General features: G+C 39.9%; 1 protein-coding gene across 1 annotated transcript; it reads left to right on the plus strand.

The window, feature by feature from the left end:
• The first annotated feature begins 16,055 nt into the window (after window positions 1-16,055).
• On the plus strand, window positions 16,056-16,979 carry LOC131198105 (vomeronasal type-2 receptor 26-like). Its single transcript, XM_058182613.1, has one exon. The coding sequence runs from the start codon at window positions 16,056-16,058 to the stop codon at window positions 16,977-16,979; it is 924 nt and encodes a 307-aa protein (XP_058038596.1).
• Window positions 16,980-17,199: the final 220 nt, after the last annotated feature.

Raw genomic sequence — 17,199 nt, forward strand, 5'->3', positions numbered from 1 at the left:
CCCAATGACCATGGCTAGATAGGAAAAAAGAAAATTTGCAGGAAGAAATTTTCCTAATTTAAATTTAGGATGTCAGAAACAGGGTTAGTGCTGCTAATCCTTTTGTCATATATGTCATCTGGAGCGCCCACTGTGAAATGCAGTGTCCAGAATCTGGAGTACCCAGTTCACGAATATCATCAGGATGGGGACCTCATCATTGGTGGCATAGCCTCTCATGGGGTCTTCTTCTCTCATGCCAATGATTTCAGAACAAAACCTCCACCCTCGGCGCATGAAGAATTTATGTAAGGAATCCATTTTCATTTGTTATTGTAATTATGCTGTTTTGCAGTGAACGCTGGTGTTCCATCTTATACTGCATAAACAATGAAATTCAGAGGTCTTTATGTAGAGTTGTTAAATTTTATACATTGCATTGCTGGCAGCATTTGCATAGTGCAAACATGTTTAATTATAAATGTAATTTTAAGAAATTTTATTTTTCTAGCATGTTTTGTTAGGCATAGGAGTCTGTAATTAGCTTGGGGTGTCCACTATAGATCTTTAAAATATATATTAAAATAATATTTTATAAAAAACTCTTGTTTTATTAAAGAGGATTGCCCATTGTAGATTAGATTTCATATTACTTTGTCCTATGGTATTCACTTTATGATTTTTTGTAGCTTCTTGTTTTATTCACTTCCCTATCATTTTCAGTTGTTCTTATTTGAAACAGATCTGTTGTTGTCCTATATAGATGGAACAATATAATATATTCAGTCAATTTATTTGATAGTACCATCCTCCTCACTAACCCTATAATTGCAACCAAGAGATTTTCTTAAGGTGAAGAGGATTTTTTTTTTCATTTTTTCATCTTTTTTTCATTCTTAAACCTATTTAAAATGTGTATTTCAGAACAGTAATTATAATCTCTATTAAAATTATGTAAATGGCACTTTGGTTAAATATTGTACATAAAAACCTGATATAGTAAATCCATAAAATACTACAGAATAAATATGATGTAGCAAATCATAATCTAAGGAAAATATTGACTATGATGTGTGAATTATTTCTTTGAAACACAATATTCATTCCAGAATGCTTCCGAAGCATTATCAACATATCCTGGCTTTGGTCTTTGCAATAAAGAAGATTAATGACAATCCTCAAATACTTCCCAATATCACTTTGGGATTCCAAATTTTTGACAATTACTATAATGGAAAATGGACCTATCATTCCACTATGCTCCTCTTGTATACATTGGAGAATTTCTTTCCAAACTATAATTGCAACATGGAGAAGAAGCTGGTTGGAGTGATCGGTGGATTGGATTCCCTTACTTCTCTTGGCATGATGACTCTTCTGGAGATCTACAAGATTCCCCAGGTAGGAATTGCTTCTGAGGGTTCACATTTCTTCACTTTTTCTCTATTCCACTGGATATAACTCTGGAGTCTGAGTAACTATTCATCAGATTAGATGAAAGTGATCTCCAAAATAAGGAGATGTTCTTTAGCTTCTTACTTCGAGTATATCAATAAATGATTCATTTACCAAAAGTTTTCTTTGTATTTTCATCTGCTCAAAATTCCTGTTCCACTGAATACAACCCTGGAGTCTGAGTAACTGAGTGACATATTATATGGAAAATGGATATTTGTTCTATGGATTCAACCTGACATTTGAGATTACACTGCACCAAATCCAGACTTTGTAGAAAGGGATAAATAATCATAAAATCACACAAATGGGTTGATCTAAAAACATTTCAACATTATGCTGTAATTTCCATGCTTTTTTTTTTTAATCCATACTTTGCAAATTATTAACCTAATTTGTATAAGCTCTGGTTCTGCTTTTGTTCATGGTTATTCAGCAAAGTGGAATGCCTTTGCTCGGAGGTTTTATATACATATATACTGTTTATTGACTGTATGCTAAATCACCATCTCTAAATTAATATTGTATCTTCAAAGAGAATTGGCTATTTTAAGTGAGCCAGGTTTTTTTGGGTACAAGAATAACATAAACTTTGCTAAATTGAGTAATAATTGTCATTAACATTTCCAAAGCATAGCCAATTTACCCAGATAGTGTTGACATCGAAACTCAGAGTACAATTCAGGAAAAGTTGCTACGCTTTCTGGTAAAATACTTGGGAAAATATATCTGAAAAAAATTTAGTTTTCATTTTTTCAGGATGAGATATCAAACTGAGTATATTTTTTAATAGCTTTAGTAGCTTGTTCTTTTGGAGAGAAAGGTGTTGGAAAACTCCATGACAATAATTTCTTTGAAAAACCCTCATCCCCACCTCACTCCCCACCAAGTGAAAGTATTTTTGCAAGGAATTAGGAATTTTCTTTCTTAACATGAACAGAGCAGATTACCAGTGTTGTATGAAGTACAGTATAAACTTGCTAAAATTGCTGGACTTATTTTTCATTCAGATGTATAGCCATCAGTCCAGATTTCTTTCTTTAAGTGCTTAGACTTGGTGAAACAAAACCACCTGCTGAAGAAAACAAAAAATCATTCTCCAAACTTAATCCCAAATTTCTTCACTCAGTTGAGGGACTTTGATTATGGTGATTATGACCGATTATAGTCTAATAATAAGCATTTGTAATCTTTAACTTTGATTTGAAAATAAAGTGGTCAGACATTTATTTCAGCATTCCTCTTTCCAGTCTACACCACAGAATTATTCTAACATTAGATAAATGATGTAGGGTATTATTTATTCATTGGTTTTAATATGTCTGCTACACTGTGTGGCATTTGCACAAAAGCCTCGTATTCTATATTCAAATATATTTATTCTTATTTGAGGCAGATTTCTCATAAAATCATAGCATTGAAAGCGACACATGCATACATATCTGCATAGGTTTTCTTTTTTCTTTATTTTTGTTGTTTTATTAAATTCTTTTTAAAACTTTGAGGTATGCAGGAAGAAAATAATTTCTGGTCATCATCCACATAGTTTATTTCTACCTTCTTTCTCAATGTAGTTCTTATGTTTTCCCAATTCTCTTTTTCCCCAGACTGAACATCTCCTTCCTTGTAGGATATTTCCTCAAGAACCTATTTCATTTTCGTTGCCATCCTCTATCAATATGCTTCTGGAAATAGGTTGCCCAGATTTCTATATGAAAACTGAGTGTTTTCTCATCAAAACAGAGGAAAGGGAAGTTAGAACTTCATATACATTTACAATATGTAAAGCTTGAAAGGCAGATGCATCTAGCAGCTCTTTCACACCTTATTAATAAACACATTCAAATCTTCTTACATGTTCTGCTTCCAACCATCAAGTGTCCCAGCTGGTATGTGTGCCTGTATTTTTCTCTCTAGATATATTATTTTATTTATATCTTTTAAAGGATATCCTGCTCCTGTCAGTCGATTCATTTTACCTCTCCATGAAAACAATGTGTTTCTTAAGTAATGTTTCTTAAAATCTACATTCATGTCCATGTTGTCATTTCATAAGAAAAAATGCAACCCAAACTTCAGGTTGTGGACATCCAGCTCTAACATTCTATTATTTCTTAATAATGTCCATTCCTTCATCCTTCATAAAATAATCTGCAGCAAAGTACAATTTAAGATTAGGTACCTCTAATCTACCTTTTCTTTTTTTGTTTTGCATTCTGTAAAATCTTGCATATCTATCTTGTTTTTTCCCCCTCATGTCATATAAACTTTGATAAAACTTTTTGCCATTGTTTGATAGCTACTTCATTTTTCAGTTTTGGCATAGTCTGGAGTAAAAATATTTAGATTCTTCTTTGACATATTTCTACTTTATGAATCTCTTAGCTGACCTATAGTCCCACTCCAGTGATGAAGGACAAATCTCCTGGTCTTCCCTTCTACCAGATGGTTCCTAAGGAAGAGCTTCAGTATGAAGGGATTCTGTCTCTGCTTCTATACTTTAAATGGATATGGATTGGAGTGGTGGTTATGGATAATGAGAGTGGAGAAAGATTTGTGCAAACTGTGTTTCCCATGTTTTCTCAGAAGGGTGTCTGTCTTGCTTTCATACAAAAAATCCCTGTTGTAACATTTATTAGTGATTTCTTTAAGATGCTGCAAAAAGGGGAGAAGATTTATGATTCTGTGATCAACAATAAAAAGGTTACTGTAATACTTGTCTATGGTGAATCTCATTCCATGGGATTGTTTAGATTTGCATCTTATCTATCAGATGAAGATGTAGACAGTAAACCTAAGAAGCTCCTAGGAAAACTATGGATCTTCACTGCACAAATGGAGATTGTTTCCTTTGGATTTCAAAGATATTGGGATTTAGGAATTTTCCGTGGAGCTTTAGGCTTTGCATTTCATTCCAGTGATGTGTCTGGATTTCAGCAGTTCATTGAGAATCGAAATCCTTCCACCACAAAAGGAGATGGTTTTCTCAAAGGATTTTGGGAGCAGATCTTTAACTGTAGATTTTTAAGTATATTTATCCATGAAGAAGAGGAAAACATTTGCACTGGCCAGGAGAAATTGAAGAGAGTCCCTGCCCTTTTTTTTGAAATGTCCATGTCGGGCTACAGCTACAGTGTCTACAATGCTGTCTATGCCATAGCCTATGCTTTACATGCCATGTTTGCAGCTGGATTCAAACACAAAGCAATGATAGATGGTAGAGTACAGATTCAGAACCAGCCATTTTGGCAGGTAATGTAGCATATAAACCCTTGTGTTAACTGATAAACCTGACAGTGACTTGCTTTTCTTTTCCATCTCATGAAATTATTTCAGTTTAATGCAGTTTTGCAATTTCCACTACTGGATTCTCTACTTCCATTTTGTTCTTAATATAAAGAACTAATAGTTTCTAGTATTAGTGGTTCTATTAGCAAGAATTTGAAACTATGAAATTAATTTAAGTAATAAATATATTTTGAATGATTAATTAAATGCATGTATTTTAAAAAGCCCAGAATCATTTGATTTACAGAAGCCTTTTCATATTCAGCATTTATAATATATTTCCCTTTTGTGTGTGTTGTAGCTTCCAAATTTCTTGAGATATTCCACATTTAATAATGGCATTGAAGAAAAGATGACATTTGATAAGGATGGGAATTTAGTAGCTGGATTTGATGTAATCAACTTTATTTTTTCTGAAAACCAGACAGTAGTGAAAATAGGACACATAGAGCCATATTCTTCTCCGGACAAAATGTTAATCATCAAGAAAGATGCCATAATATGGAGCAGCTGGTTTAACCAGGTAGGTTTATTTATTTATTTATTTGTCACAACAATATATATAGGCATAAGCATGAAATAACTATACGAATTGGATACAATTAAAGGGAACATTAGGACAGGAATGGTAGGCAGGCTTGTGCTCTTATGCACGCCCCTTACAGACCTCTTAGGAATGGGGTGAGGTCAATAGTAGATAGTTTTTGGTTAAAGCTTTGGGGATTTTGGGAAGAGACAACAGAGTCTGGTAGTGCATTCCAGGCATTAACAACTCTGTTTCTGAAGTCATATTTTCTGCAATCAAGATTGGAGCGGTTCACATTAAGCTTAAATCTATTGTGTGCTCGTGTATTATTGCAATTGAAGCTGAAATAGTCTTCAACAGGAAGGACATTGTAACAGATGATTGTATGAGTTAAACTCAGGTCATGTCTAAGGCAGCAGAGTTCTAAATTTTCTAAACCCAGGATTTCAAGTCTGGTGGCATAAGGTATTTTGTTGTAATCAGAGGAGTGGAGAACTCTTCTTGTAAAATATTTCTGGACACGCTCAATTGTATTAATGTCCAAAATGAGGTATGGGTTCCAGACAGGCAAGGGGTATTCAAGAATTGGTCTAGCAAATGTTTTATATGCTCTGGTAGTAGTGTAGTGTTTCTGGAGAAGAAGCTATGCAGGATTAAGTTTACAACTCTTAAAGCCTTTTTTGCGATATAGTTGTAGTGGGCTTTGGCACTTAGATCATTTGATATGAAAACTCCAAGGTCTTTAACTGGGTGGGGGTCATCTATAAGGTAATGTCCATCGAGCTTGTATTTAGTGTTCAGATTCTTTTTTCCAATGTGTAAGACAGAGCATTTGCTGATTGAGATTTGGAGTTGCCAAATTTTTGACCATTCTGACACAAAGTCAAGGTCTTTTTGGAGGGTAGCTGTATTGTTGGTAGTGTTAAATAGTTTAACATTGTCAGCGAAGAGAACATAATTATTTATAATATGGTCACAGAGGTCATTAATGTATAATATGAAGAGTGTTGGTCCAAGGACACTGCCTTGGGGAACATCGCTAGACAGGAACAAGATTTGATAGGGCACTGCCTGTTTTGACCACTTGTTGTCTGTTTGACAGGAATGCTATTATCCAATTATGGAGGGGTCTGGAGATGCTGTAGGATTTTAGTTTTAGGAGAAGTTTATCATGTACTACTGAGTCAAAAGCTTTACAGAAGTCTATGTAGATTGCATCTATTCCTTTGCCCTGATCAAGATTTGTAGTCCATATGTTTTTACAGTGAAGAAGTTGTAAATTACATGATAATTTTTTTTCTGAAACCAAATTGTTTATTAGAGAGTAGGTTGTTTGTTTCTAGATGGAAGGTAATGGATTGGTTGATGATAGATTCCATTACTTTGCAGGTGACACAACAAAGAGAGATAGGTCTGTAATTTTCAATTAGGCTGGGATCTCCTTTTTTGAAGATAGGGATGAACGTGGAAGTGACCAAAGTTTGGGAAGGAAACTGGTCGTGAAAGCTTTTTCAAAAATTATGCTTAGGGGATCTGCTATATTAGTGGAAATCTTTTTAAGAAGTATGCACATAGTCCATCTGGTCCAATAGATAGGGATGGTTTCAGTTTGCAAAGAGCTTTTTCAACATTATCTTCTGTGAAATCTATGTGTGTTAGGTTGTTGCACTCATTGTTGGTACGATTGGGGAATTTTGGGTATGAGCCATTACTGTTAACAAAGACTGAGCTGAAGAATGTGTTAAAGAAGTTTGCTCTAACTGTTTCATCATTATATTCTTTACCGTTCGATCCTTTTAGGGGTGGGATGAATCTTGAGTCTTTAAGTTTGTTGTTCACAAAATTATAAAAAGCATGATTGGATTTTGTGCGCAGAAGGTCTTGTTGGTGCATTCAATCTTTATTTGATTGCATATATTTTTGTAGCAGTTTCTAAAGTTGGCTACATAGCCAGTTTTGTTTCTTCGCCAGAGGAATTTTTTTTTGGGATTGGAGCTTTTTTATTGATATGGTAATTTGTTTTTTCTGCTTTTGGTGGTGATTTGTGATACGTGTAGTTTAATGACTCTATTGATTTCCAGTAGGAAAACTCTATAGTGGTCTTCAGTAGTGATACAGTTAGAGAATAGATTTTGCCAGTCAAGAGATGAGAAGTCTGTGTTTATAAGGTCATAGTTGGTTTTTTTGAAATTGTAGTTTGGAATACCTTTATTATGAAGATTATTGTAAGAGCATATATCGGGACAAAAGTCTATCATGCTGTGGTCCCTGTTGGAAAAGGGTCCTTTTATTTGTAGTCCATAAATTGAGTTTGCGTTGTTGCAGAAGATGAGGTCAAGGCAGTTGTTGAATCTTGTATTGTTATTTACTAGTTGATCAAGACCTAGATTTGTAACAGCATTGTATAGGGTAGTATGGATAGGTTCAGTTGTACATTAGTTTGTTATCCAATTAATAAGAGGTAGATTGAGGTCACCCAGGAAGATGAGAGGATAAGGGCAAGAGGTAGCCCATGTTAGTAGTGTGGTTAACATGTTCGCATGTGCAATGTCATAGTCAGGGGCTTTGTAGCATAGTAAGAAGCGAGGTGTGATGTTAAAGGACAGTTCACATACAATAGTTTCAGGAAGAGTGAGTTTATGTACAACTTGAATATTTTTTAGATTCAGTGACTTTTTGTAAAAGATAGCCACTCCACCTTCTCTGCAGGTTTTGCGATCAGACCGGAAAACGTGATACTCTTTGGCTGAAATTATGGAGTCAGGGAGGGATATGTTCAGCCATGTTTTGCATACAAATATAATGTTAAATGTACCTGTATTTAACAAGAGGAGAAATTCAGGCAATTTGTTTACAATGCTTCTTGCATTTATCAGTTTCATTTAAGATCTGTAGCGATTGTTGTAGAGGAATTAAGGGCCGTGCATACCTAATTTTGAATGATGGTTGGTTGGAGGTTCTGTAGGACGGATGGTTGGAAGTTCTGTAGGACGGATGGTTGGAGGTTGGTTGGATGTACGATGGTTGGTTGGAGGTTCTGTACGATGGATGGTTGGATGTTTTGGGTGATGGGGGGTTGGATGTTGCACAATTGACTGTAGGTTCTCCTTTTTATGCAGTCAGCACGGTAGTCAATGTATAGGTTGGTTTCACCTTCGTCTTGCCGTTGTTTGAGTTGTGTGCAGAGTTCACGGGAGCGAATCCATTGCAGAAATGATAGGTCAGGCCGTGCTCTAAATTTGTTGTGGCTGGGGATGGTTCTGGCAATTGAGTTTATAGTATGAATGAACTTTCGTTTGCTGGTCCAGGAATTGATTACTTGGGAAATCTTTGCTCCATGTGTGATCACTGAATCTTAGCCATTATTTTAAACCAGGCTGAATTGTGAAAAATAGCTTGTTATGGGTCTTTGTTATTATTCATTAATAGAATTTATTGTAACTGCTATCTAGTAGATTGTTAAGTTCGTTATTAAGTAGAGTAATACAGTTAAAAATCATAGTAAGCTAAAATCATATTTACCTAAATAAGATGAAATATACAAATATGGACAAAATAGGCATTATTTCAAAGCCAACAATATATAATTATTTTCTTGCTGCAAATATTTCCACATACAACTAGGACTAACAATAATATCAGATAGAACATCAAACATACAAAAAAGGCAAGAGTGATATATCAAGTTCCTCTGTTATCTAGCTATCAACTGGTATACAACTGGTAGGAAGTTTACCATGGCTTTTTATCTATTACCAGTCATCTCAAATGTTAATTCTGATTTGCCTTGGATACGTATCTTATTAATTAGTGTCTAGTTAAATATAGTAGATCCAATCTCCAAAGTCAATGTGTTTTCTCCAATGTGTATTCTCCAAAAGTCAAACTGAAGTTGTTTTCAAGTGGAGTACAATAAATCCATTTTCCAATCTTCTTCATTTGACCATTCAGTCAGTTTTCTGCTGCTATGAGAATGAAAACTTGAGCTTCAGAAGGTATGCATAATCGACTCAGACAAATCTATGTTTATAATATCCATATCAGTTCCAATCTCCTTCACTGTATCTTCCTTTTGTGAATCTAATTTAACTCCAATTACTTCCATCGGAACATGTTTTGCAAGCATTATTGTTTCATCAAACCAAATTTCAACTTGGATTTACATATTATCAAATGGTCTTTTTTCTACCAGTCACAGTTTGTTGCTTGAAATCAGATACATTGTTGCTCTGGGTAACTTGGCAATGGAGAGATAACCCTTCTCAGAAACAGTGAGGATATTTCTCAAAATATAGGTAGCAAGAATATTTTTAGATGTTTCAGTCGAGGATAAAAAAGATTTTTGAAAAAAATCATCTCCAAAGGATAGTGAAAGTCCAATATAGATGTAAATGAAGTCCAAACCCTTCCACTACTCCAGGACATGCTTTTCTTTACACAAAGCAAAAGATATTCAAAAAAACCAAAAATAACAAAGGAAAAGAAAAATAAATAAATAAATAAATAAAATCCACTAGGGGTTAAAATAAGTCAACATTCAACCAACTGATCAACTTTTAGAAATAAGAAACATAGCAAAACAGAAGCTTTAAAAAATGTAGTTAATACCCAGAGATGCTTAAGAAAACATTCTGCCAAAAGGAAAAAAGATGGATGACAAGGTTTTCTGCAGTTCTCACTAGGAATTATAATCTTCAAGATTCATCATCTTGGATAGGTCCATGGCCATTTGAAAAAAATATTTGATCATTCCTAAATGCTCTCACTCAAAACTAGGTAGCAGGGCTGCTAAATTGGCTGTTTGTCAGCCGGAGAGAAAAATCTCCTTTCTCTTTAGCAGTCACCTTGGAGAGGTGTTCTAGAACTCGGAGGATTCTTGAATGCTGCCAGTTTGCAACCTGTATTCTATTCATTTTCCTCTGGCCGTTTGTTAATGTGCTTCTTAAAATATCATTACACAACCAATAGTAGGTATAATCAAATCAGGATAAAATGGGGGGATTGTTTTTCAGTTATCTGAATGCTGAATATCTCTTGGTGAAGACAAGAGAGAATTAGTATTTCTGTTCTTTTTTTATACAGACACAATTGTCCTGCTGACTCTGGGTCCACTTGTGAATACTGCAATAGCTTTACTATCACATGTCCTTAAAAAGTAATACTTTCTTAATCGTATTTATGTGTAATACTGAAGTTGGATATCTTTTTTAAACTGTTATGATTCCTGAAAATTGTAATTGGTCTTACAATGAGTGAAATCAATGAGCATATGACGTAGTTTGTTGAGAACAGCAAAAAAACTCTTTATTATGTAACATTATACAAATATTTAAAAATCTAATCCATGGAATTTAAGTGACAGTTCAATATTTCAAGAAGAATATGTCCTAAAGATATAGATGTATTACATATATATTGCACAGCAGAAAAAGCCTCCAGAAACGCAATGCTTCTAGGAGGATCAACTTTAAGACCATAATTTATGTTGTTGGTTTGTTTCTTTACAAGCTAGTCACAGCCCGTTTCTCTCTGTACACCAAGCTGTTCTCCAGGATCTAGTAAACAAGTCATAGAGGGTAAGCCATTCTGCTGCTACTCTTGTAACCCATGTCCGGAAGGGAAAATTGCAGAAAATGTGGGTAAGGATTGAAAATTATTATCATTCTTTTGGTACCAGAAAGTTATATTACTTGTACATTATTTATACATGAGTGTATGTCTATGTATGCATGCCGTCATAAATAGGTATATGTAATATATATGTCAGGCCTGGAAGTCAACTTTTGTATTAGGCCTTCAGACTTGCCACATTTACTAGTAATATATATGTTGTGCCTTGCTCTCCCCCCTTGCCGCAGCCGGGCCCTTCTCATCTCCTGCCAGACACTGATAGTACAGGAGAATGTCCTGGCATGCCTCTAGCCCCCAATCCTGGCACCATGCCCGGAGAAACTGAGCAAACAAACCTCCCTCCGATAGCATGTGCGCCTGAAGCCAGCCATGAGCTGGGATTACCGGCAGCTGGGGACGAAATGATGCAGTGGACAGATCCTCGCTTCTGGAGAATGGAGAGGCAATGTCAGCAAAAGGAAGGGAGGGGCAGGCCTGGATAAGTGCTGAGTCATGGAGCCACACCCCATGGCCTATATAAAGGATCTGCTTTCTGGCATTCTCTGAGTCAGGCAAAGTCTAATCTGGATTGCTGAAGTTACATCTTGGATTCCTGCCTGCCCTAAGGACTCTGATAGGACTTTGGTAGAGCTGCAGAGGCACGCTTGATATGGACTTCCCCGACCCGGCCGTCAGAGGAAGAGTGGGACACGACAATATATGTTATACACACACATGTGTATATTTACACACCCACATACACAAACCTATTTGAATGGATGGATGAATGAATGAAAGGGCCCTTGGAGGTTTCCTAGTCCAGGCCACTGCTCAAGTAGGAGAACCTATACTATTTCAGATAAGTGATTGTCTACCCTCCTCTTAAAAACATCCAGTGATAGAGTGCCCATGATTTCTGGAGGCAAACTGTTCCATTTCCTGTTTGTCAATTTGTAACGCCAATTTTGGAAATGTGTAAAACCTACTCCATCTCTTTCTTTTCTAATAATAGAATATTATTGTTGTGCTGTTCCTTCCAGACAGATATTTGTTAGATATTATTTATAGACCTTAATTACAGACCTATCTCTTTGTGCTGCGTCACCTGCAAAGTCATGGAATCAATCATCAACCAATCCATTACCTCACACTTAGAAACTAACAACCTATACTCCAATAAACAATTTGGTTTCCGGAAAAAATTATCATGTAACTTACAACTACTCCACTGTAAAAACATATGGACTACAAATCTTGATCAAGGCAAAACAATAGATGCAATCTACATAGACTTCTGCAAAGCTTTTGACTCAGTAGTACACGATAAACTTCTTCTAAAACTAAAATCCTATGGCATCTCAGGACCCCTTTAATAATAAAGATTTTAAAATCGATAAAATCTAAGCCAGCCCCGCGCGAATGAAAAGATGTGTCTTCAGTTCACGGCGAAAGGTCCGAAGGTCAAGTATTTGGCGTAAACCCGGGGGAAGCTCGTTCCAGAGTGTGGGAGCCCCCACAGAGAAGGACCTTCCCCTGGGGGCTGCCAGCCGACATTGCTTGGTGGACGGCACCCTGAGAAGTCCCTCTCTGTGAGAGCGTACGGGTCGGTGGGAGGCATGCGGTAACAGCAGGCGGTCCCGTAAGTACCCAGGCCCTAAGCCATGGAGCGCTTTAAAGGTCATAACCAAAACCTTAAAGTGCACTCGAAAGGCCACAGGTAGCCAGTGCAGTCTGCGCGGGAGCAGTGTTACGTGGGAGCTACGTGAAGCTCCCTCTATCACCTGCGCAGCTGCATTCTGGACTAACTGAAGCCTCCGAGTGCACCTCAAGGGGAGCCCCATGTAGAGAGCATTACAATAATCCAAGTGAGAGGTAACGAATGCGTGAGTGACTGTGCACAAGGCATCCCGATCAAGGAAGGGGCACAACTGCCGAACCAGGCGAACCTGGTGGAAGGCCCCCCTGGAGACGGCCGTCAAATGATCTTCAAACGACAGCCGCTCATCCAGGAGGACACCTAAGTTGCGCACCCTATCCTTTGGGGCCAATAACTCGCCTCCAACAGTCAGCTGCGGCTGCAGTTGACTGAATCGAGATGCCGGCATCCACAGCCACTCCGTCTTGGAGGGATTGAGCTTGAGCCTATTTCTCCCCATCCAGACCCGTACGGCTTCCAAACACCGGGACAGCACTTCAACAACTTCATTGGGGTGGCCCGGGGTGGAAAAGTACAGCTGAGTGTCGTCAGCGTACAGCTGGTATCTCACCCCAAAGCCACTGATGATCTCACCCAACAGCTTCATATAGATGTTGAACAGAAGGGGCGAGAGGATCGACCCCTGCGGCACCCCACAAGTGAGGCACCTCGCGGTCGACCTCTGCCCCCCTGTCAACACCGTTGCGACCGGTCGGAGAGATAGGAGGAGAACCACCGATACACGGTGCCTCCCACTCCCAATCTCCCCAACCGGCGCAGCAGGATACCATGGTCGATGGTATCAAAAGCCGCTGAGAGGTCTAATAGGACCAGGGCAGAGGAATAACCCCTGTCCCTGGCCCTCCAGAGATCATCCACCAATGCGACCAAAGCTGTCTCCGTGCTGTACCCGGGTCGGAAGCCGGACTGGAATGGGTCTAGATAGATGGTTTCATCCAGGTATTGGGGTAGCTGTCGCGCCACAGCACTCTCTACAACCTTCACAACGAAGCGAAGGTTGGAGACTGGACGATAATTACCCAAAATAGCTGGGTCCAGGGAGGGCTTCTTGAGGAGGGGTCTCACCACTGCCTCTTTCAAGGCGGCAGGGAAAACCCCTTCCAGCAAAGAAGCGTTGATAATCCTCTGGAGCCAGCCTCGTGTCACCTCCTGAGTGGCCAGTACCAGCCAGGAAGGGCACGGGTCCAGTAAACATGTAGTGGCGTGAAGTCTCCCCAACAACCTGTCCACGTCCTCGGGAGCCACAGGGTCAAACTCATCCCAAACAGACTCAACAAGACGTGCCTCCTCTCCCTCGCTTGGATCATCCCAATTTCGGTCCAGACCATCCTGGAGCTGAGCGATTTTATCGTATAGATAACCACTAAACTCCTCGGCACGTCCGTGCAAAGGGTCATCCCGCACCTCCTGATGAAGGAGGGAGCGGGTCACCCGAAACAGGGCGGCCGGGCGGTTATCTGCCGACGCAATGAGGGTGGAGGCGTAAGAACGCCTCGCCTCCCTCATTGCCACTAGGTAGGTCCTAAAATAGGACCTCACTAGTGTCCGATCAGCTTCGGAACGACTGGACCTCCAGGTGCTCTCTAGGCGTCTTCTCCGGCGTTTCATCTCCCTCAGCCCCTCGGAGAACCAAGGGGCTGGACGAGATCTGCGCCGGGTCAGAAGCCGCAAAGGCACGACACGGTCCAAGGCCCCAGCCGCGGCCTGTTCCCAGGCCACGACTAGTTCCTCAGTCGTGCTGTGGGCCAGATCCTCAGGAAATGGCCCAAGCTCCGTCAGGAACCTCTCAGGGTCCATCAGGTGCCTGGGACGGAACCAACGTATAGGTTCCATCTCCCTGCGATGGTGAGTGGCGGTTCGGAAGTCTAGACGAAGGAGAAAATGATCGGACCATGACATTGGTTCTGTTACTAAATCATCTAATTCCAGATCATTTAACCACTGTCCAGAGATATAAATCAGATCCAGCGTGCCTCCCCCCATGTGCGTAGGGTCATCATTTACTCGAATCAGGTCCAAGGCTGTCATGTAGGCCTGGAACTCCCGAGCTGCAGTCGATAACAAGCCAGCTGATGGTATGTTGAAATGGTAGGTTGATGATCTCTGGAGGGCTCGGGGCAGAGGTTGCTCCTCTGTCTTAGTCCTATTAGATCTCTCAGCAGCTTTCGATACCATCGACCATGGTATCTTGCTGCGACGGCTCGGGGAGCTGGGAGTGGGGGGCACCGTTTATTGGTGGTTCTCCTCCTATCTCTCCGACCGATCACAGATGGTATTGGCAGGGGGGCAGAGGTCTACCCTGAGACGCCTCTTATGTGGGGTGCCACAGGGGTCAGTCCTTTCGCCTCTCCTGTTCAATATCTATATGAAGCCGCTGGGTAAGATCATCCGTGGTTTTGGGGTGGGTTACCACCTGTATGCTGATGACACCCAGCTGTACATATCCACCCCAGACCACCCCAACGAGGCCGTCGAAGTGATGTCCCGGTGTCTGGAAGTCGTACGGGTCTGGATGGGGAGAAACAGGCTTCAGCTCAACCCCTCCAAGACCGAGTGGCTGTGGATGCCGGCTTCCCGGTACAGTCAGCTTACTCCATTGCTGACTGTTGGGGGCGAGTCGTTGGCCCCCACAGAGAGGGTTCGCAATTTAGGCGTCCTCCTGGATGCACAGCTGTCTTTAGAAAATCACTTGACGGCCATCGCCAGGGGGGCTTTTTATCAGGTTTGCCTGATCTGCCAATTGCGTCCCTTTCTAGACCGGGTTTCCCTTTGCACAGTCACTCATGCCCTCGTTACATCCCGCTTGGACTACTGCAATGCTCTCTACTTGGGGCTCCCATTGAAGAGCACCCGGAAGCTCCAACTGGTCCAGAATGCGGCCATGCAGGTGATAGAGGGAGCCCCTCATGGCTCTCATGTGACATCTCTCCTGCGTGGCTTGCACTGGCTTTTGGTGGTCTTTTGGGTGCAATTCAAGGTGCTGGTTACCATCTTTAAAGCGCTCCATGGCTTAGGACCGGGCTATTTATGGGACCGCCTACTGCCACCAACAGCCTCCCATCGACCTGTGCGCTCTCACAGGGAGGGCCTCCTCGGGGTGCCGTCGGCTAGACAATGTTGACTGGCGGTTCCCAGGGGGAGGGCCTTCTCTGTGGGGGTTCCTGCTCTCTGGAATGGGCTGCCTCCGGGGCTTCGCCAATTCCCCTACCTCTGGACCTGAAGATGCTTTTGTTCCATAGAGCAGATGCTTTTGTTCCATAGAGCAGGACTAGCCTAAAAATGCTGTTTTAATGGGGTTTTAGATTGCTATTGTTTAGTTTTTAGAAAATTTGGCCACAAGTTATATTAATATTATTCTGTTTTTAACTTGTATATAATGTGTTTTTTAAATTGGCTGTTAACCGCCCTGAATCCTTCGGGAGAAGGGCGGGATATAAATACGATTAATAAATAAATAAATAAATAAAATACATAGCAGACATGATAATCCTTTCCATTTCAGATATGAATGACTGTTATGATTGCACAGATGAAAATTATCCCAACAAAAACCAGGATTCATGTATTCCCAAAGATGTAAGTTTCTTGTCATATAAAGAACCTTTGGGGATCACTTTAGCCTGTTTTTCTCTTTTCTGTTCTACAATCACATTTCTGACATTAATGACATTTTTGATGCATCACAACACTCCCATCGTCAAAGCCAGCAATCGGGATCTCACCTATATTCTCCTTGTCACTCTCCTGCTCTGCTTCCTCTTTACATTGCTATTCATCGGTCAGCCCAATAAGGTGGCATGTATTATCCGTCAAACTGGTTTCAGCATCATCTTCTCTGTGGCTATTTCCTGTATTCTGGCCAAGACTGTGACTGTGGTCCTGGCTTTCATGGCAACCAAGCCAGGAAGCAGGATGAACCAGTGGGTGGGGAAAAGATTGGGCTACGCTTTTGTTTTATCTGGCTTCTTAATTCAGGTTGGGATTTGCATTCTATGGTTGTCCATCTCTCCTCCTTTTCCAGATGCTGACCTGCACTCAGAGCCTGGAAAAATTGTCCTACAATGTAAGGAAGGGTCCATGGTTATGTTTTACTCTGCAAGGTCTTATATGGGCTTCTTGGCTCTGACCAGTTTCCTAGTTGCTTTCTTTGCCAGGAAATTACCAGATACATTTAATGAAGCCAAGATCATCACTTTCAGCATGTTGGTTTTCTGCAGTGTTTGGCTCTCCTTTATTCCAACCTATCAGAGCACCAGGGGGAAATACTTGGTGGCTGTGGAGATCTTCTCAATGTTAGCCTCAAGTGCTGGGCTGCTGATGTGTATCTTTTTTCCCAAATGCTACATTATTTTTCTGAGACCAGACCTGAACAAAAAAGAACTAAAGATAAAAAGAAATTGCTGAATGTAGTCAAGCATTTTGTTTTGATCTGTGTTATTATACATACATAGAATATTGGACTAAAATGTAAAACATAGTTAGAAAGTTATATTCTCCATAGTTTTATTTTTGCAAAGATCATGTATAGGAACTACTACTTATGAACATGCCCATCATTATAACTTCTTACTGATTTAATGACTTTGATGCATGCTGTTTATTTTTTTTTTAGAGTACCTTTCTC

This window comes from Ahaetulla prasina, chromosome 4 (genome assembly GCF_028640845.1).
Source record: "Ahaetulla prasina isolate Xishuangbanna chromosome 4, ASM2864084v1, whole genome shotgun sequence".
NCBI lineage: Eukaryota > Metazoa > Chordata > Lepidosauria > Squamata > Colubridae > Ahaetulla > Ahaetulla prasina.

Excerpts from the sequence above, each read along its gene's own strand:
- LOC131198105 (XM_058182613.1), top strand. The coding sequence starts at position 16,056 with ATGATAATCCTTTCCATTTCAGATATGAATGACTGTTATGATTGCACA.